General features: G+C 28.1%; 1 protein-coding gene and 1 non-coding gene across 2 annotated transcripts; both read left to right on the top strand.

Moving 5' to 3' along the window:
• Positions 1–1,858: 1,858 nt before the first annotated feature.
• Positions 1,859–9,786, top strand: LOC126904371 (uncharacterized). The gene is made up of 4 exons (XM_050683367.1): positions 1,859–2,121; positions 2,864–2,922; positions 6,082–6,610; positions 9,549–9,786. Exons 1-4 carry the CDS (start codon positions 2,029–2,031, stop codon positions 9,588–9,590), a joined length of 723 nt encoding a protein of 240 aa, XP_050539324.1. The 5' UTR covers positions 1,859–2,028; the 3' UTR covers positions 9,591–9,786.
• Positions 9,787–19,520: 9,734 nt separating this feature from the next.
• On the top strand, positions 19,521–19,594 carry Trnan-guu (transfer RNA asparagine (anticodon GUU)). The gene has a single exon. It is a non-coding gene; the product is annotated as a tRNA-Asn (tRNA).
• Positions 19,595–22,186: the final 2,592 nt, after the last annotated feature.

Raw genomic sequence — 22,186 nt, 5'->3', positions numbered from 1 at the left:
GAGGCGAAGTGGCTCTTTTAGAGTAAAAAAATATTACATTGAAACATGTAGGTCAAACTAGATGATATTTAGTGTAATATATGTTTAAATAAATTTTCAATGATTTATTTTAAATTAATTAGTGTAATCAGTTGTAATTATAACTTCTTGATGATGAAAATGAAAGTTACATATATATGTACATGTTATGATAAAAGGCTATATAAATAATGTAACGAAACAAACTTGATTATTTAGCAGAAATAATTTAATCATATAAATAACTTTAAATCAATATTTTAGCAAATTATATTAAATCAACTAATTATGGGGCACCAAGATCTGATAAAATAAGATAAGTTCAAAACTAAAAAGTAAAACAACCCCTTTAACGATTGGGTTTTTAATCACACTGAATTTTTGTAAAACAAGAGCTAATTATAATTAACTCTTTATTCAGTGGTACTATCTATAATTTTAAACCATCATTTTTAATTTTACTTAAAACAAGTTTTCATCGGAATAATTTTATATTTATTTTTATTTTCAAAGAACATTTTAATGAATGCAAGTCAATAATTTTATTGAAGTTTTATTTATTACTTTTTTTTTTACTATTTATTATGGTTAATATGTAATAATAGCTAAATTATGACCAAATAGTGTATCGAAAACTGACTAACTGTAAAGTAAACTTTAAGTAAAAATATTATTCAATGATTACAATATAATTATAAATCTCTTGACCTTTTTAGTGTTCGACACCTGGCCTCAATATTCGTTAGAGAAATAACACTAATCTAATACGATTTAATCAGTTTGCTGGCTCTCATTGTTTTGTTCATTTTTCCACACTTTTTCTTTTTACAAGAAACTAACGAAAACAGCGCCCAAGAAAACTGGATGGCATAAACGATAAAGAAAAAATTCAAAAAGCTGACGTATTTAATGATATTTGCAGCTTTGAATAATTCATAGAGTTATTTTTATAATCAATTTAGTCGGTCTGCATATTAATGGATCCGATTAATTTGTTCATATTTCATGAAATACTATGACCATTTAGCCGTTGAAAAAAATGGTAATAATTTTTTACTTCCTTTTGATAAAGTAGAGACTATTTAGTGTAGATTAACTCTAAATAGTGAATCTTTAATTTGGTTTACTCGTATTAGTCTAAATGGAATTTTCGTTTTGTTGCACAATTAAAAATTTGCGTAAATCGCGTATTTAATAAAAAAAACGTAAATTTAAGTGATGCGCATCAGTTATTTAAACATTTTGCAATCGATTTGATTACAACGTAAGTCGATTATAACAGTTTACGGAGTTTGTTTAGAGTTACACTGTCTGTTTATCGTTACATAAAATATATTTGAGTAATAAAGTTTAAGTTATTCATAACGCATCTAATTAGGAAATGTCATGTATTTTGAAATAATTATGTCGCGGTCTATCACAAACTGGTAGTTGCTCTTTGATTAAAGTGTAAAACCACTTAATAAATTGTTAGCTGTGTACTTTTTGTATCTCACTGAAATTAAAATAGCTAGTTTTTATTGTTCATAAATATGAATTATAAACAGAAAAATTGTACTAAAGTACAATTTTTAATTAAGTAATTACACAGGTGGTATAAGTTATACTTAAACAAACTAGGTGTTAATAATTAAGAAATAATACTCATGCGAATTGAATATTTATGCTGTTTTCAATTTCGAGATCTTAAGCGCTAATGATTCTGATTTCATTAATCCAAGTGTACGCATTATTCTAATTTTATTGTTTACTTAATTCAGAATGGGAAAGTAATGGACAGCATCACGGATCATCACGGATAAATATGTGCGGTGAATCTAGTGGGAGATTACCATGTGATGTCGCAGGTTATCTAATCAACAACTCACGATATTCGCTCGGTCACTGGCGATTGTTGTGGTCGTTGTGTTGTTTTTGAACTTAATATTATTTCTTGTATGCGTTGGCGGTATGAAAATTAAAATTTTTGTAAGCCTCTTCTAAGTAACATCATCAAGAAACCTTATCGAAATGGGTAATGGCATGTGTAAATCAGAAGCAGAACCCAGAGCTTTTGGGATTGATGGGTTTTGCCACAAGATGTTATTTAATTACGTAAAACAGGTAAAAATATTAAATAGTATTTTCGAAAAAAAAATATTTTTTATCAGAGTATATACTTATTATTTTAGAAGAAAAAAAATCTTTTTACAACTTCCTATGATTTTAAATATTTTTTCAAATTTGTTGAGATTCTGCATGGCGGACAATTTTATTTACTAAAATACTCCATCGCTAAGAATTAATTCTATCAAAGTTCTTTAAAATAAAAATTGTTTTATAGCATCAATGAGTTATAATTTAGAGGTACATTCAAAAATTTTACCATAATGATTTAAGTTAAAATTAAATACATAGGGGATCTTTTAGTGTGTTTTCCTGACAAAACTATTTATCTCCGACACAGATTTTTTTTAAATATTTCAAAATTTTGCTAATCATTCGATTATATTTTTTATGTCTATTTAAAATATACAGGTGTTTAAAAAGTAAGGAAATAGGTCAATTATTACAAAGAAATGAGAACAACAGAAACCTATTACCTTACTTACTAGACACTCTATATAATAAGGTGTAAATACCAAATTAGCTTAAATAATAAATTTAAACCCCTCATTAATTATCGATAACATTAATATATTAATAATAATACATTAATTAACAATTTAATTATAGTACATTAATTATAAAAATGGTTTCCACGTTCCTCACTAGTAAAAGTTCATTTAAAAATTCAATTAATAAAAAGTGTCTAATTAATTAATTTGTTTTTAACTTTATATTAAAAGTAATGTGTCTGTTTTAGTGGAAAAGTTACCCAGACAAACAGCCTGAGAAAATAAAAAAACGCGTTAAATCTAGAAAGTAAGAAATAAGAATTAAATTTTTACATACTTATATACAAATTTTAATTCACTTCAATTTGTCTTAATTTGCACATATTTGAAGAGTTAAATAAATAGAACTGTAAGACCTTTATGGGCCCCGGAGCAGTACCTTGAAATGGACTCCTCTTATAGAAAACATAGCTACCAAAAAAAAGTAATGAGCAAAAATAAAAAACAGAAAACCGGTTACTAGCCTGTTACGATTAGTAACATTAAATTAGTAAATTTTACTAGTAAAATTTTTTATGGACACAGGGATTTCTCACCTTTGCCCTCCTTCCTTAATCCGGCCTGGTAACTATGTTAATTCATACAATATCTAATTAATATTGAAAAAAAAAACAAATATTTGTTTTATTTTTGTTTATAAACGCGTGATTGATTTGAAATTAGTCAACTTAATTAAGATGTTAGACTACATATAAATGCATTCTTAAAAAACTTAATTCTGTGGTTATGTTAATATTAGGACCATGCATTCATACAATTTTCATGTAATAGTTTATCTAAGAGTAATAATTAGGAAAAAAATTATCATAAAAAATAGCATAGCTTAACATTGTGTCACATTGTGCCTTATTAAAATTAATTTGAAATTTGGTGCTACAGTAGTGTTGCTAAGAAAGCCATTGGGGCCATGGGAATTTCACATGGCTGTAATATTACATTCTAAAATTAAGTGATGAGCAATAAAAATAGTCTTAATATTGTTTAGTATAAATATTTTTTGAAGTGTTATTATAGTAATTGATAAAATTATTATATTTTATTTATGCAAATTATGAAAAATGTCAATTAAAGCATTTATTATTGTTATAAATATTTGAAACTTTTTCTTTAATGTATCTCTCTATTAATTAAATCAGTCATTTCCTAAAAATACTTTTTCAAGAAATATCTCTATGACACAGAATTAAGTGCGGATGGTTGAAGTGGAGAGAAGCGTCTAGAGTCTTATGCGATAAAATAATTCCAATGAGGCTGAAAGGTAAATTATACAAGACTGTAGTGAGGTCAGCTATTATGTATGGTTCAGAGTGTGGGGTGATAGATAAGAAAGTAGAGTAGAGAATGAGTGTAGCGATTCAGAGATGAGAATGCTTAGATGGATGACTGGAGTGTCTAGAAAAGATAGAATAAGGAACGAGCATTTAAGAGAGTATAGATGTAGCGTCAATCGTGGATAATATGAGAGAAAATAGATTTGGATGGTTTGGTCATGTTATGAGAAGAGAAGAATCGGAAGCTGTAAGAACAGTTATAGAAATGAATGTTGAAGGAAGAAGAAGTAGAGGAAGACCAAAAAAGAGATGGAGGGATGCTATTGAATGTGATATGAGGACAGCTGATGTGAGCGTAGAGGATGTGGGAGATCATGTCAAGTGGAAGTTTAGGATAAGGGTGGCCGACCCCAAGTAGTTGGGATTAAGACGAGGAAGAAGAAGAAGATCTCTCTGAAAGATCACAATACCATTGAATTATACCAATTTTCACATAAAATAAATTAGAAAATTATGAAAATATTATATTTTATACTTTTTGTGCAATTGAAATATAAGAAAGTATAATTAAAATATAATAATAGTTACATAGTTAAAAAGAAAATTAGGTACCATAATAATAATAAAAAAAAAAATTAAATACAATTTTAATAACGTTAACAAATGTTGGAAAAAAATCAATTCTAGAATTTATTAAGAAAAAATGAATTTGAATCAGCTGAATGGGTTAAAATTAGTATTAAAAAAATCAAAGCATATTATTGTTCTTAAATTTTGTAAACATGTTACCATGATATATTTACTACAGAAACTCATCTTTATATTCATTATTTGATTGAGACATTTTTACTGTTTAATGTACTCGACGGTTATATTAGGCTTACGAATAATAAAAGTTTATTTAGATGTTATTAATTACTACTTGTTCAAAGCAATTGCGTTTATTGTCTTCGATCAGTTAAAAAGTAATGATTTTTTAGCAATTATATATGACGTTATGATAATTATATATATCATTTAAATAATGTAAAACGATTTTTATACAATATTATAAAAGATTTACATTACTTTTTGTAGCTTTTTCAATTCATATCAGAATGTATTTAATTCATAGTTTATAATATGAACTAAGATAAAACTTTAACATTCTGATATTCCTATTATTCTATTTATTTTGAAACATGTTATGTTACCGTATATTTATAATAAATTCCAGTATTTAAATTTATTACATCCCACTTTTACATTTTGTAAATAAATTTGTTTCAAATTAACTATCGTAGAAGTTGTTTTTTACTTGAATTTATCTTACTTGATTGTGTATTTAGGAAAATAAGTAAACTAAATTTTTGTATAAATTTCATGATCAAAATATGTATAGCTTACTAGTATGTTCACAAAAATGAATTAATTTGCAAGAATTAAACTAATTTAACTATATGGTGTCGTGATAATTGCGCGCTACAATAACATAGTACAACATTGTAGATTATTTCTATAAATAATATTTTTTTTGTAGGGGCTTCATTGAGGTTTTATTATTTGTTCACTCTTAAAACTATTTTACGCATCAACAAATAAAAAAAATTTTTGAAAAGCTAATAAACTATTTGGAAAGATTAAGCCCCCCTATTTATTCCTTGGGGTTTATAATTAAATAAAATGTTACATATTGAAAACTGTTGGCAAATAAAAAACAAGCGCGTTGAAAATTCTATCAGGCATTTGTGCGCTTGTCATTTACAAATTTGATATGCGCACTAATCATTGGAGCAAGCCATTCAGCAATATTTATTTTGATTTTATAATTGCTACTGTTGTATTTTATAGTTGACAATTTTGTTTTATTTATACTATTAAAAATATATTTGTTTCTTCATTAGATTTGTTATTATTTATCTTAGTAACCTAATATTTCAATAAAATACATTACTATTTATATATATATATATATATATATATTTGCTATGCATGTTGTCAAATTTTATAAATATTTTATTACCTTTAAAAATGAATCTCACGTGAGACATCATAAATATTTATTTGTAATCAAAATAATGATATTATGGTTCTTTCTTTTATGAATGCTATGAATTAGAATGTATTTCTAATTGTCTCGATATTTTTTTAAACAGAAAAACGAAGCCAACTATTAGTTATCCAATCCCGGCGGATCCAGAAAAATTAGAAGGTGATAAGTGGCGTTACGTTATTTTGACCAGATTAGACACTGAGAAACCAACTAGACCACCTCGACGTCAGCAATGCCGGAGAAATGATAGTGTAAGATTTTCAATAAGTAGGAGATGTTCCAGTAGAAGGAAAAAATCTCAGTATCAATTAAAAACTATCGAAAAAGAATCTCAAAATGGTCTCAAATTATCACGTGATTCACAAGATCTCATTGAAAACCGAAGAATATATGCAAATTGGTTGAACATTATGTTCATACCTGGGAGACTAGCACATACATGGAATGAGTCCAAATCGCCTACAATCGATCAAAATACGGCGGTCAGGGAAATCGTTTCTAGTAAAAATAAAAAACCTCGAAGACGAACTACGAGTTACATAAAAATTTGGCTAAGAACCCATCAACAACAGAAATTATTAGACCAGTCAAGTAATGGTTTGTTTAGATCTCTTGACCGAATCAATGTTATGGTGAATAATTTGTAATCCTAATATTTTATGAAAACTAGACAAACTTAGTTACTTTACTTTAACTAATTTTTGGTATCAGTTCAGTCAAAAAAAAAAAAAAAAAGTAAATTTTATAAAATATATTAAAAAGAATTTTTTTAACTTATTATTTATATAATATTCTATTATTATTCGAGGTTTATGTTTGAAGCGTACAATCTCAAGAAAGTTTTATGATAACATCTCCAAAAAACTAAAAAATGTATTATATATAAATAAATATTACAATATTATTTTTGAATATAAAAATAATTATTTTAAAGAGAGAAATCTCTCAAAGGAAAAAATTTAGAAATCATTAGTGTAATAATATGAAGTATAAGTATGACTTAAGTAATGTCTTGTAATTATTAAATTGATATATATATATAGAGATTTTTTTTATCAAGAACCGCTCATTTAATAAAAAAATTGAACTAATATTGATAATTATTTCTGAAATACGGATGCAAAAAACCCATTTTTCTTAATTAGATCATATTCTAAAAATTAACTTTATTAATTGTCATTAAAAAAAAAAATAAAATAAAGTTGACGCTCTTATAAAAGATGAATATAAAAAATGCTTCATGATTGATAAATTGAGAAAAGTATGTAACTAAAATAAATAAAAAACAATTAAATAACCAATATATTTTTCAATTAAATAATTAGTTTGTGATGAAAAATCACTTTTGTATAATATATTCAATTACGTTTCGTTTAATTTTCGCTTTTCACTGACATTAAGCCATTACGGTTTCTCACAAAGAAAAGGTTTCTTACCCATTTAGTCTCCGGGCGGGAGGGTATTCCATCGCTGAAGAGAGTGATGGCATCTCAATTTACTGAAATGGTCTGCAAATGGAACCGCTTGTGACTGAGTCTCGAACCCGAGACCATGTGCATTTGGGACTGCCGCGTTACCGACTTGCCGTTAAAATTATCCCTTGAAATTAAAATACAATAAAATTTTCTTCATTAAGCTTAAATTACTAATGTAAAATGCGCAATAGGGTATTTTTTGACTAGGTCTCTTACATTACTTTAAAAATAATCAATGAANAGAAAAGGTTTCTTACCCATTTAGTCTCCGGGCGGGAGGGTATTCCATCGCTGAAGAGAGTGATGGCATCTCAATTTACTGAAATGGTCTGCAAATGGAACCGCTTGTGACTGAGTTTTGAACCCGAGACCGTGTGCATTAGGGACTGCCGCGTTAAATTTATCCCTTGAAATTAAAATACAATAAAATTTTCTTCATTAAGCTTAAATTACTAATGTGAAATGCACAATAGGGTATTTTTTGACATTACTTCAAAAATAATCAATGATTGTTAAACGATTTCAGTAAATTTAGATGAAAGAATTGATTAGAAATAAATATTTCCGCGTTTTTTCGTGGTCTTTGTTGAACTTTTTTGAGCACAATTAAACAATATCTAAACTATTAATTGAGCGGTGGAAATTTTCCTGAACTGATTTAAAAACTTTCACGTAAACTAATGAAAAACCTTTGTAAACTTTCTTGCGTCCGCGAATATTAATAATCATAAAACTACCTTGTGAATAAAACATTACACGAAGGGATAATTTATGTTACGTCAAATAGTGAATTATATTACTTATATGAGTCGGAGATAATTATTAGGCCCACCACATGCGACACATCACAGCTCCCGTGTTAATTTGATTGTCTTTAGGTAATCAGATCTAACGTCGGGCGTTGGATAAAAAGGTATTCGCTTACAGTTACTGGCTTGCGATGAACGTTTGTATTATATTGTTATGGATATGATAGTATCGTTTTGTATTACATAGTCGCCATAAATAAAAATCAACGTTAGCGGGTTTAGTGTATATTCGTCGAGTTCGAAATCCACAAAAGCCCATAGCAAAAAACAATCGGGTCAATTTATCCAGCAATCATTCCAAGGTAAAAAAAAAAAGTAAATGAAGCAAAATAACGCGTCGTTATAACACCGAATATGTATATGCGCTTGGGCTTTACGAGTTTCGTCAGGCGTCGAAAAACGTTTTTTGGTTTAGCACGAAAAGGGTCGTGTTATTTTTCAAAGTAATTCCGAGACGGCCGTTGGATTCGCGCAAAAAATGGCCCGAATGTGATAAAAAGATTTCCTAAAACGCAACTCACGACAAAGAACTTTTGAAATTATTACATTGGATTTTCAAGTTTTTCCTAAAGAATTTATTTTAAAGTAGTTTGCCTGAGATTTTCAATTATAACATCAACATTTAAAATTCTCTGACTATCTGGAAACGTTTTCACTAAGTTTTGCACAATTAATGATGATAATTTCAAAATTTAATGTGTCAGGTACTATTTGTCTAACTCAATATAATATATTTTTCGATTTTTACTTGTTTTATTTAATAAATTATTCAAAATAAACAAAAATTATAACTTTTCTATTACTAAAAAATATATTTTGTTAATTTCATATTTAATGTAATATATTTTGTATACTATAAACACTTAGGTTAATGTTGTTCATCATTGTTACACGATGTTTGTATAGTCTTGTAAAAAGTAAACAAATACATTTTGTGCTCAAAAGAAATTTTAATTAAATCAGAATGCGGTTTTGAGATTAAACTATTTGACAATATATCCCAGTTACTATATTTATCACTATGTAAAAATCCAAATAATTTTTTTACGTTTACTATTGTAAATAAATTAATGAAAAATTTTATTTCAACTAAAAATCGTACTGGTTTTTCTGTAATGCGATTTTATGTCATTTACAAATTAAAAAATTATGCGTGTATAATACGTTTATTAAAACTAGTTTCAAAATAGTTTATTTATTCTTTGAGATCTTATCGCTTTAATGTTCATGGTTTTACCTATTATAGTGAAACATTCTATATATTTGATTTTTTTATTAAATTACAGGATATTATAAGTCATATCAAGGTCATATTCAAATGTTTATAAAATGTGTATATTCTATTTACAAAGTAATCGCTTTAATGTAATTATCATAAGGTCAAAGAAAAAAAAAAAATGCATTGAAAATTTATTGGTTTTAAGGAAATGCGTGTTTTTTTTTAAGTAAGACTTTCAAAAAATAAAAATTGTAAAATTTCAAAACAAACTTATAAATAAATGTTCGTACGTGTAATGTGACTGTTTTTTTTTTTTATGCATTTATTGCCGTAGGTATTAATTATTGTAGTATGTTTATTTTACTGTCAATATCATAAGTATATTTAAATAACAACTATGTAAAATTGCTGACGTATTAAAATTGTTCCTAAAAGCGGTTTGAGGTTATAAATTTTATTAAAATATAAGTACACGTTTGTTTTTCTTATCCACTTGTGCAGTACTTTCATACTCGACGAGGTATTTTTCGACTCGTATTGCATTATTGAGTTTGTTTATTTTGAAAAACTCGTCACGTAGAAATCATATTGTTCTCTATACTAACGGATAAGTAGCTGTATGTAATTTTTAAAAAACTGAGTGTGTGTTTGAAACGTGTCCATTGTCGTGACACGAAATAAGAAGAAAACGTCGATCGCCGTCGGTTGTCGATGATCCAGTGAAAATATTAGTTAAGGCAAAAAAATCGAATTACAGTTTTATTGCGCCGAACAAGATTCCGCCGTTGTCGTGTGTCTGAAATCGTGTAGGCGCAAACGTGCGGCGAATGTTCGCATATGATAAAACGAGCGTGTGTTGTGGAGAAACAAATAAAATATTATGCCACTAAAACCAATAGACGGGATAAGGTTTTGAGAGAGTCTAGCACTATGTGGCACATAAAAGCCAATATATTTCGTTTTGTTTTTTCTCCAACACCATTGTCTGTGCTATCGTTTATGACATTGCCACAGTCTCGACCTCAGCTTTTATTGTCCTTAACTTTGTCACTGGGAATTGTGTTCTGCTTTTATGGTGATGACAGTGCCATTAAAACGTTTCCAAACGTCAGCGATTGGATTACTCTATTATTATATTTCCTACACGAGGGCGGCTTGACTTTTAGGTATTGTAATGCGGACATTATTGTAACGCCGATGGTCATTAGCGTAATTCTCCACCGGCCGCGCGGTACAACTGTACTGTTTCGTGTACAAAGCGCGCGCTCGTTCATTACGTTACGTTACATTACGTTTTTGCCGCTTAAAATCTAATTCCGCGTCTGCCGATGATTATGGCCGTGTGTTGTTATTGCCTATCGAGTATCTATAATTGCGCTCAATATAATTGGTCGGTCCCCGGGGGACACGGTAGATCGAGTCCAGGCAAATCCCTTCGGGTAAGTCTCTCTTCGCGCCCTGAACGATTACACTGTCGCGTCCCGAGCCAAAGGTATTGACTAGACGGCCAGTCTCTGTGAATACTTCTAAACGCATAAATGTTTATTTTTAATCGACTTGCCCATTGAGCAATGACAAATTAAACACATTCCAATTGATTATTGTCAAACGGTGTTCTTATGGTCACATTACCATAGGAATTTCTTGCGGCCACAGTAATTAAGCCAACGCTACGAGGGGTCTAAAAATACACAAACGTATGTATTTCTTCAGTGAACACTCCTACCACGCATTCGCTTTGTTAGTGATTTTTTTGTGTGCCTAATACCGAACGCAACGCATATGGTTATTGTAATTTTGTTTTCAACAAATCGTTTTCGTTTCATTTGCACCGAGATGAAAGTATGATTGCAATTTTTTCATTGCTATCGCCTCTATTGTATCAACAGATATTATTTCAATTATTAACATTTTCTCGACTTGTTTCTTTTTTTTTTTTTAATTGATTTTTATGTATTAAAAATTTCAAACTAAGTTTTAATTTTCATAAACAATTATACATTTGAAAAACTATTACAAACCAGTATAAGCGGCCTGTATATGTGTAAAACTCATTTTTTAATTTCTTACGAACTTTAATACCGACCTGGAACAATAATAATAACCAGGCAATGGATTTAAATATAATAAAAATTCAAAATATTTAATAACCACCTTGATATTTATTTAGTAAACAAAAAATACAATCATAACAATTAAATAAAAATAAATTATTTTATCCGTAACTAATAAAAAATAGTAATAGTAATACTTGGCTGAATTCTACCGTGCATTTATTTTATTTTAGATTTAAAAAATTCATATTTATGTGATTTTATCATAAAATGTTTTTGCACTGGCAAACGTTTTACTTCAACTAAAGAAATAGGAGCATATTTCATATTTACTATATCAAGAAGTGTAAAGTTTACTTCCAATTCTTTTGTGTTTTTTCCATCGAGTATAGCTTTAATTTTTTCAAATCTTCTAGTTCAGAATTTTTTTCGTGTATACAATTTCTCTTTTTTTTTTAAATTCTCGTATTACCTTCTGTTGTATCCAATTTATACTTTGGTTTTTCATCAGTTCTTATATTTTCTTTCAAAACCATGCTTGAGTTTCAAATTACATAATTTTTTTATTAATAAAAAATTTTTTTACACAATTATAAGATACATTTAAAATACAAAAGCTTTTAAAATAGAAACAGCACTTTCAAAATTTGAGATTAAATTGTTTATTTTATTAAAATTATCGGGATAATACTAGACATTTTTTAATTTTAAAACTTAACTAGACACCTTCAAAAATAATTTTCCATCAACATCGGGCCACTGAAATCCTATTGTTTCTATTATACCATTTAAAATATGAAGTATACATGAGAGAGGTGTAAATTTAAAAAAAAGGTATTCGATACACAACCCGTTTTAATTATATAGAAAGTGTCCCACAATGTTCTGAAATTATATAAATCTAGCGAATTAATAACTTAAGAAACCAGCGAAAATTTTACGTTACTTTTTATGATAATAATTTTTACAATTTTGAACTACATTAAAGTCATGTTTATTATTATTTTTTTCTATTTAGAACAAAAATTGATTTCAATGTCAAAGTTTCAAAATTATAAAGTAACCATTTTTTATTCTATTTTTTTCAACAAAATTTGATGGGCCATTAACTACTTAAGTTTTAAAAATGTTATTTAAAAAGCCCTACAGAATGATTGATTTATCATTGACCACTAAGTTTCTCCTAAAATAATAATAATCTTGAAAATATTATTTTTTGGCTTTGATTACTAATATAATATTAATTAACTAACTTTAATTTTGTAAATAACTTATAAATTCGACTTCTATTTAATTGAGTAAATGATTGTTCAGTCACTTCAATTCAGTACTTAACTAAGTTCAATTCGGAACTTATTGCCATATTTATACTTAGGCGAGTAAAATGTGTAATGATAAAATACGATTACTAATATATTACATAAGAGCAATAGTAGAGAACTTAATTGAAAGCTAAACAATAAATTGGTGAAAAATTCTTTGATTATTTTTAATTTGATGGACAGATATTAAAAAAAATAAACACTGAAGTAAATCTAGCCAAGTGGCAAGAGGGAAAATTCAAATAATCAAAAAATTTTTAAACAAAATTAAAGTGTCATAAAAGTTTAGTACAGTGAATGTATTACATGAGAGAACGTGACTTGGCGGCCAAATAAAAAGATAAAAAAAATCCTAGCTTACTCAATAGTCACTCAGTTATGTTTCTCGGTCACCGGCGAAGAAATTCGTTTATAAGCAAACTGGCAACATTGCTTTCATTTAGTGTATAATTTCTATGGACAGAGCATTACAATCGTACTTTACGCTTCCATTACCATGTTGCCAGTTTGAATAAGATATATAATAACATTTTATTTGAATTTGTCGCTCAAATGTACTAAAATTATTGCTATTAATAGACCTTTCGATTGGATAATTTTTCTATTTGTTATTTATCTCGTATTAGTATTGTAAATAAATTGTATTTATAAAGTTTATGTTGTTTATTATGTCGGCTTAGTCAATTTTCGGTACAGATCATTCAAGCACCACTTTTATCACATTAAAGTTATTCTTTTTTGAATTTTTTTTTAACAGAAATGTTTGTTATATTTGATAGAATTTTCTTTTTATATGTATTTTTCCCTGTGGATAGGGTATAAGAATACTTTCATGACCCCTCTGTCAGTCGTAAGAGGCGACTAATGAGATTGCGTTAGGTCGACGGGCAGCATAAAATTTTTGTCAAAAAGTATGAATCCCGGTTATGTACTCCAATAATTTTTAATTGAAAATTTAAATATATTAATCATTTTTTAACTTGTGAACTTCATAAATATATAAAACTGTCGATTAAAAATTGCTTAAAATATTCAAAAAAAAAAAAAAAAAATTAAATAGGTTATTTTAATATATTTACAGAGTGATTGATTTATCGTTGACACTAAATTTCTCTTAGAGTAATCATAATCTTGGTTATATCTTTTTTGGCTTTGTTGAGTACTATTGATCTTTCATTTTAAGTTTATAATTTGAACTTTTAATTTGACTCACCATTGTTGTTTTTAACATTTTGTAATAATGATTAGAGATAATCATTTCTATAAAACGTGCGTTCTAACGTTATTATTATCCATGAAAAGAAATCGCATACTATTACCAGTAAATAACGTAAAAAGATAATGTTTACTCCAGTCCTTAACATAATATGGAGTGACATTTGATACCATAGGAAAAACGTAAAGAATATTAATAATTAACAAACTTTAAAATTCTGTATAAACGTAACTACTGAATTAAAATAATAGTTTTTGGGTATCAAAATTTATCTTTAAAACTTATCTATACAAAACTTCAAATCTTAAAACAATTTAATTCTTAGAATACTTTTTGTAAATTAGAAAAATAATATAAAACATATTTTAAATATAGTCCTATATCACAAAAATTTATTTAAAAAAAAGTATGAAATGTTTTGTGGATTATAATTTGTATGAGTTGTCAATTAGATCTGTTCCACTCTGTAAATAATGAATTATTTAATTAGCTTAACAGAGTGACCACTTTAGTTTAACCATTTTGTTTTATGCCGCTTCGCCGGCCATTAGTATTTTAGGCTCCCCGTTACCACTTAATTTTAAGATACTCTCTGAAGAACTTCAAATATATGTGGTTATTTGTTATTTAATTATTGTCTACTCTCGTTACTTATTGGATGTGCGCTTAGCCGTCATCCTTTCAGGTGACTTCTGTATCGCTTCAATAATAGCAACTTAAACAGGCTTAAGGTAAAACTGCATTCTAGTGCGGTGCACGACTAGCCGTCCTACGGTCAGCTGCCTCGTACGAAACATATTATAAGTTAAAAAGTTATGATTTATGAACTTAGGACTCGATTTTTTTACTAAGGTGTCTGGGTACCGACCGCTTTTTTAGTCAAAAACAACTCGTTTTTGTTTCATCGGTACAACGAAACTACTGATGCGATAAGAATTCTGAATTCAGCATCATATTACTTAAAAATTGGTTTGGCCAATTTTTGAAATTTTCATGTTTTCAGCAGTTTTTAAACAGTTTACATTTTTGATCATTTTAATTTTTTCAAAATAAATTTTTGAGTTGAAGGTATCACAATTTCAAAAAAGTTACCTGACCGATATTTAAGTAATATGATGCTGAATTCAAATCTGTTTTCAGAAATCTTATCAGTCGTTTTCGCGTACTGATTGAACAAAAACGGATAGTTTTGTACGTTCAAACTAAAGGTTTTCAAACAGTAGCTGTTATAACTGACATGCTCGTGCTCATATGTGCGTTATCCACAGCGGCTATTTTATTGCCCATAGAGTTGCATAGGATAATACCGACTGCCTAAAAGCAGTTACACATTAATACATACCTGATATTACACCTGTATATATGATATTTGATTTTTTACTTTTATCTAATGACCGACAAAGCTATCATTGCATAGTACGAAACAAATTTTGGTGTTATTTTTCAATATAAGTATCACTAAATAAATGGGGAATCATTATGTTTCTATTTTAAATTCCCCCCAGTGGCGAAGTAAAGGGTCATAATTCCAAAAAATTTATATCAAATGAAATGGAAATACCTAAGATTTCTGTATAAAAAAAACTATTTTGGTATATTCATTTATCAAAAAGTTATGGCACTTTTAAGAAAATAAATGTCAAGATTTACTGTATTTAAAAATTGTAAATTTTAGTGGGATTTCCTCCATTTATAGAGAACGAGAAATTTTTTTTCAATTTTTAGTAGGTCAATGTCTCAACTAGGTACAATTTGTGATGTATTGGTGTATCGTTGTAAGAAATCAATTCGGTGAGAGCTAAAAAATAATGGCGACAGACATATAAATAAAAAACACGTCATAATAAAATTAATACCTTCTCAGCTTCATATTGAAGCTAAAGTAAATACTATACACATTATTTTTGTAGAATGTTTACGATTGTCAAATCAAGATTTTACCTGACATACCTCAAACAAATAACAGAATTTAATAAATGTTTGAGTATTTTTTTCACGATAAAAAATTATAAAAGAAGGGCAAACATTTTTCTTTTTTTTTTAGAAAAATTGTAGATGATAGTTTTTATAATGATTTTTTACCATTGTCACTCAGAGCGCATATCTACAGAATGTTCAGTAAGTCAGGAAACAGTTAAATTGTTACAAACAATGAGTACAATAGAAATTCGTTTCCTTATTTACTGAACACTCTGTATAAGTATTTACTATGGGGCTGGTGATAAGATATACATTTTATACTATACAAAATAAACATGCGTTGTAATTAAACCAATATAATCGTATTGCATCAAAAAGGTAGACAGGTACACAACCGGTTTTGTTATTGACTATAACAAGACGAAAATACTCCTAATAATGGACACTCACACTAATAATCAATTACTTCTCACACAACGACACTGCACAATATGAAGAAAACGAAAAATTGCCTATATTCGACCCCTTAAAAAAAACGTCGGTCCCCAAACGCCTTAACTGACCTAATTCTAACTTATCTTAAATAAAAAAGGTTTTCCGTTGTTTATTTTTTTAACAAATCAACAATTTTTTTGTTCAAAGTTTTTTTTATTTTATAAATAAATTAATCTATTAGTATCAAGTGATCCATATATACCAACAATGAAATTTTTTTCAATTAAGAGTATAAATAAGTTTTCTATTATTGTGCAAAATTTATTTTGTATACTTGCTCTACAATATCTATGCATCGATACTTGAATAAATAGGGTAATTTTTGTTATTGTGCTTTTTAATTTCCAAAACGGCTCTAAAAATACACTATTTTATTAAAACGCTTATTACTTAGCCAAAACATTATTTTTTTGAAATCTTTTATCTTTATTTTTAATAAAATAAAAAAATTTAAATGTTTTACTTGTTAAAAAATTGACAACGAAAGACCTTTTTTATGTTAAAATAACCGTAAAATAACCATATCTATACTTTAAAAAGTTTCAATAACAACCGGTTTAACATGATGTAACCTTGAAATTTTATATTTTGTCTAAGCAATATACTGAAATTGGGTTTTCATAATTATTTTAATATTGTAAGTACATTTAACAATGGGACTTATGAACGCCAAGAATTCTCTTTCAGACTACTATGCGTCGGCCTGACTTGCCCCCTAAAAGTTTCATATTAAAAAAACAATCTTAGCTTAAAAAAAACTATTTCACAATGATTATCAAAAAAATTAGTTCTTAATTTTATTTATTATTGTTATATAGTTAATTAAAAGGTTAGAAATATTCACATTTTACGATCAGCCAATAAAAATGTAACTTAATGATAAAACATTAAAAATAGTTTATTGATTTTTATCGCTAGTTTTCACTCAATAAAAAAAATATCAAATGATTTTCATTCCTTAAATGTACGCAATTTTTTAAATATAATCTACAATTGATATCTTGTGATCAATTCATTTATCGAACGTGACATAATTTAACATTATTTAAAGATCAGCTCCTTGGCTAATTCATAGCCAATAAATAAATTCATTAAATCATTAAATAGTTTAACACTTGTTTTATGATTGTATTTATCTAATTGTTCACAGTTTATGAGAAACAACGGATTTGATACAAATCTGTGTACACGCAATAACATGTCATAAGTATCTGCTATTTATATTAATCAACTCAACAATATAAATCTAAATGGGCTTATTTTGTATATTTTTTATTGTGATTTATAAAAGTTTCTTTATAAATTACACTTACATAATCTTATTATATAATAGAACAAGGAAAAAACGCTTTTCTGGGAAAATTACTTAGTGTGCTCCGATTTTCACATTTGTTTTTTTCAACGAAAATACTGAATTACAAGATTCCGGGAAATTATTGGGAAAGGTCGGAAAATTTTTGCCGCTCGCCGGAGAATGTTTTAAAATTTCAACTGATTTCGAGTAAAACGTTAGCGTTTTACGACCTAAGGTTTGATATTTTCACCAGACCCGCCCAAAGACATTTCTGAGAAATCATAAAAAAATTAATTCAATCCGTTCATTTTGTACCCATCTACGAGTTTCTTTTTTAAGTCATTTTAAGTCCCCGCTCATATTTTGAATACGAGTATAGTCTCATTGTTGCGCATACATAAGTTTTAGCCAATGGCCTACTTATGAGAATGGTCCCGAGAGACTTAGGGCCCCAACTAGGCGAAGTCTAATTCTTTCATAGTAAACTCTCGTTTGACTTACCAGTGTACTGACAATATCCAAGCGAATAATTGTTTGACATAAATCAATATTAAATTTTGACGAGTTGTCATTAGATGACGAAGAAAATGCAGAGGTCTGTACATTTTTTTAAATTTCATTTGACATTCTTTATTTTGCTGTTGTTTAGCAGTATACATCACATATTTATGTCATATTCGAAAATTATCTTAAATACAAAGCCTTATTAAAAAATACATTTGGAACTTTCGGAAATTTAACTTAAAACTTATCTCCAAAACAAAATCTCTAAAATCTGCAACACATCTTTTTTTTTCATAAAAAATTATTTTTTTTTGTATAAATTCTTTAGACTATACAAGAATAATTTTAAATGAATAATGTAAAAAAAAAAAACAGTATTGTGTTTCATTAATAAAAATTATGTTCTATTTGCATATGGCTGTTGTAGTAAAAAAACATGCTATTTTTCTGTTAAAATTATCAATTTTATATTTTCAACTTTAAATTGTTATTACTTTTTGAAAATGTATGTATTAATATAATTATTTTTGTAATTTAAATTGCTCATTTTATCATTTTTTTGTACGATTGCCACATTGGGAACGCGTTCTTTGCAATTACTGAGCACACGGAGTTCAATTCCCACTGGGCACACTATTTTTTTCAACTTGACTCTTGAAAATTTTCCAGAAATGCTGTGAACTTCAAACATAATAATTATAAGTTAAAAAGTTTTGTATTTTATATTTTCAATTTTTAATTTTAAATTGCTATAGCATTTTAAAAAATACATGGATCGATACAATTTTTTGGTAAATAATCAATAAATATTCTTTTCATCGGGTATTCTTTTTTCAAAAATCAGACTATATTTCCTTGTACAGAGACTAATATCACTAAAACATTATTCACTTCAGGGTAAAGTTAAATAAGAGAACATTTTATCTTTTTTCGAATTAAAATTTTCGAACCGCCTACGATTTTTTAATACCCTTCTGTAATAATGTACTATATTTTAAAATTTAAAACTAGCCTACTGTATCACAGTTGATATTAAAGAGAAAAAATAAAAAACCGACAAATTCACATAAAAATTATTAGTCGATTAGGTTTTAAACTTGTATCTTCTGAGTTAGTAATTTGACATTCCATTATTGAAATAGCGATAGTACAAAAGGTATTACTGTAAATAATAATTGACAATAATTATATAATTATAATTTACCTAGACACATTTAATTCCAATTAAACGTGAGCCTCCGTGGCGCAATTGGCTAGCGCGTTCGGCTGTTAACCGAAAGGTTGGTGGTTCGAGCCCACCCGGGGGCGTTAACTTTTTTCAAATTTTTAACATTATAAAGAACAGACGATTTTTACGGAATATGTAAACTATTTATCATTGAACTCATGTAAAACGTATCCGAATAATTAATACACAAATGAAATGAAAACATTTATTTATATCTAGTTAAAAACACTAGTTTTTAAGTGTCATTTGGATTGAAGATAATTCAAAAGTTTACTGTTAATGGTCTAATTTATAATATTCGATTATAGTTTTACAGTTTTAACATAGTACTTGGTTTTTAGCAGTATAAATATATAGATTTAAAATTAATAAAATTGTGATACATGTTAAGTGTTTTATCATTCACTATTTTAAGAAATTGGATTTAAATTATCTGAACCAATTTATACGTAATGTCTAATTATTTAAATAAAAATTGATAATTGAAAAGCGTTTTCATAATAAACTATTATGATTTGTTCTCCGTCTTCTACTTGTCGAGATTGTTCATCTTGATATTCATAATTATGAGAGCCTTCATGATTTTGTGACACTTTTAATAATTAAAATGCTGTAGACTTTCTTGATAATGTGATTGATGAACCTTTTCTTAGGTGACTGGTATTTCAATTTTAACAGGAACTTTTACCGAGTAAGACACTAACTGTTCTACTGGAAAGGATATGTGTTTACTACAGTAACTGGATACGGTAAATTTTTATATACGGTACATAGTTGAGGTACCTTAACTCTGACTGGGTACGAAACGTGTTTTTCGACTCCAACGGGATACGGTTGAGCTACTTTTTTGATTATTGTCTTAGATNTTTACTACAGTAACTGGATACGGTAAATTTTTATATACGGTACATAGTTGAGGTACCTTAACTCTGACTGGGTACGAAACGTGCTTTTCGACTTCAACGGGATAAGGTTGAGCTACTTTTTTGATTATTGTCTTAGACAACACTTTGCTATGATCCTGTTGTCCATAATTATGGAAATCACGTTCACTTACTTGATGCCCATTTCCGTTATCTATTATTGAAATATAATCTGAACCGAAGCTAAAAAAATTCCTTTTTCCTCAAAGTTTGTTTCCCGATGCGTTGTCCTTAGATTCTCCTGTATCATTTGTTTCTTTTGCACTCAAACAATAAGTAAATAATGAAAATTTCACGAATCTTCTTCGTGTTCATCGTAAATATCAAAATAATTCATCTATTTACAGTAATTATAAACATTTNATATCAAAATAATTCATCTATTTACAGTAATTATAAATATTTTCGATAATAATGTACGACTACTTTTATGGGGTGTTTTTACTAGAACTTATTTTGTTATTAATATATGAATATATAATAATTAAAAAACACACCNTTTCGATAATAATGTACGACTACTTTTATGGGGTGTTTTTACTTAAACTTAATTTGTTATTAATATATGAATATATAATAATTAAAAAATACACCCTTTTTCAATGCTCGTAATAAAATCAACGTCCAGATTTAAACACTTTCAAATTTGCTGGCTGATATAATTACAATATAGTAAATAATATGTATCTTGATTATCTGGCTGCTAATAATTTGCAATTAACTATTAATATTATATGATTTATTTATTCGTCGCTGGCCAAAATANCAATGCTCGTAATAAAATCAACGTCCAGATTTAAACAATTTCAAATTTGCTGGCTTATATAATTACAATATAGTAAATAATATGTATATTGATTATCTGGCTGCTAATAATTTGCAATTAACTATTGTTATTATATGATTTATTTATTCGTCGCTGGCCAAAATATTTTGAAATATTTCATATATAAGAGGCTGCATTTTGTTATACGTTCGACACATTTTTGTGATTTGTCTTAAGTTCAATACGTGTTTAATAACTGTTCAATCCGTTTTGTTTCTACGTGCAAACTACAAGAATAACAATGGCTGTTTCATCGGCCAATGAACAATACTCTTTGGAGATGCAGCTGATTTTACTCGTAACCAATGTCAAGTACTTTGAGATGTACCGCGACTCTCAGTGGCTATTTCCTCGGCGTTATTTCAAGAAAAATGACGATTTCGACAAAATGTCTTTTGCTGCTGATGTCCGCGAGATTGCCAATTTTCCGGAGTGGAAAATGTACAGCGACCGAGTGTCGTGTCAGCAACTACCGGCAAAGGACATTTTTCAGCACGTTGTCGAGCTGTCTGTTAAATCTGAAAATGCGCTGCGTTTGTTATGTCCAGAAGACGAAAAGCGTTTCATGAAAATGGTTATATCAAACGACCCCGACTTAACTTTGGAGACATTTGACGGGTATCAGTACTACTCAATATTCTCCATAGGCACTAGGTGTCCGTTTCAGTTCACCGAAGACGATAAGCGTTTCGTTTTAAGAGGATGTCGCATGAGCGATGTCACTTCCTACCTGCTTGGCCAACGAAAGTATGACATAAACGCGACGCCTCAGTTGTCGAACGCGCTCAAGACGTCCCCAGCTATCAAGTGTTGCGGCAACAACAGTCTGGGCGATGAACTTAGAGCAGTACTCGTGTTCCGTGTCCCGAATGCATCTTATTGCCGTAAACCGTTGGCAAAAAACGCGAGGCCTTGTTTTTTGA

Source organism: Daktulosphaira vitifoliae, unplaced genomic scaffold (assembly GCF_025091365.1).
Source record: "Daktulosphaira vitifoliae isolate Bord-2020 unplaced genomic scaffold, ASM2509136v1 Scaffold_4, whole genome shotgun sequence".
NCBI lineage: Eukaryota > Metazoa > Arthropoda > Insecta > Hemiptera > Phylloxeridae > Daktulosphaira > Daktulosphaira vitifoliae.
The sequence above is the reverse complement of the archived record's forward strand: the minus strand, read 5'-3'. Positions and strand labels throughout refer to the sequence as shown.

Excerpts from the sequence above, each read along its gene's own strand:
- LOC126904371 (XM_050683367.1), top strand. The coding sequence starts at position 2,029 with ATGGGTAATGGCATGTGTAAATCAGAAGCAGAACCCAGAGCTTTTGGG. Across the intron at positions 2,122-2,863 it reads TATTTAATTACGTAAAACAG|TGGAAAAGTTACCCAGACAA; the intron begins GTAAAAATATTA and ends TGTCTGTTTTAG. Across the intron at positions 2,923-6,081 it reads AAACGCGTTAAATCTAGAAA|AAAAACGAAGCCAACTATTA; the intron begins GTAAGAAATAAG and ends TTTTTTAAACAG.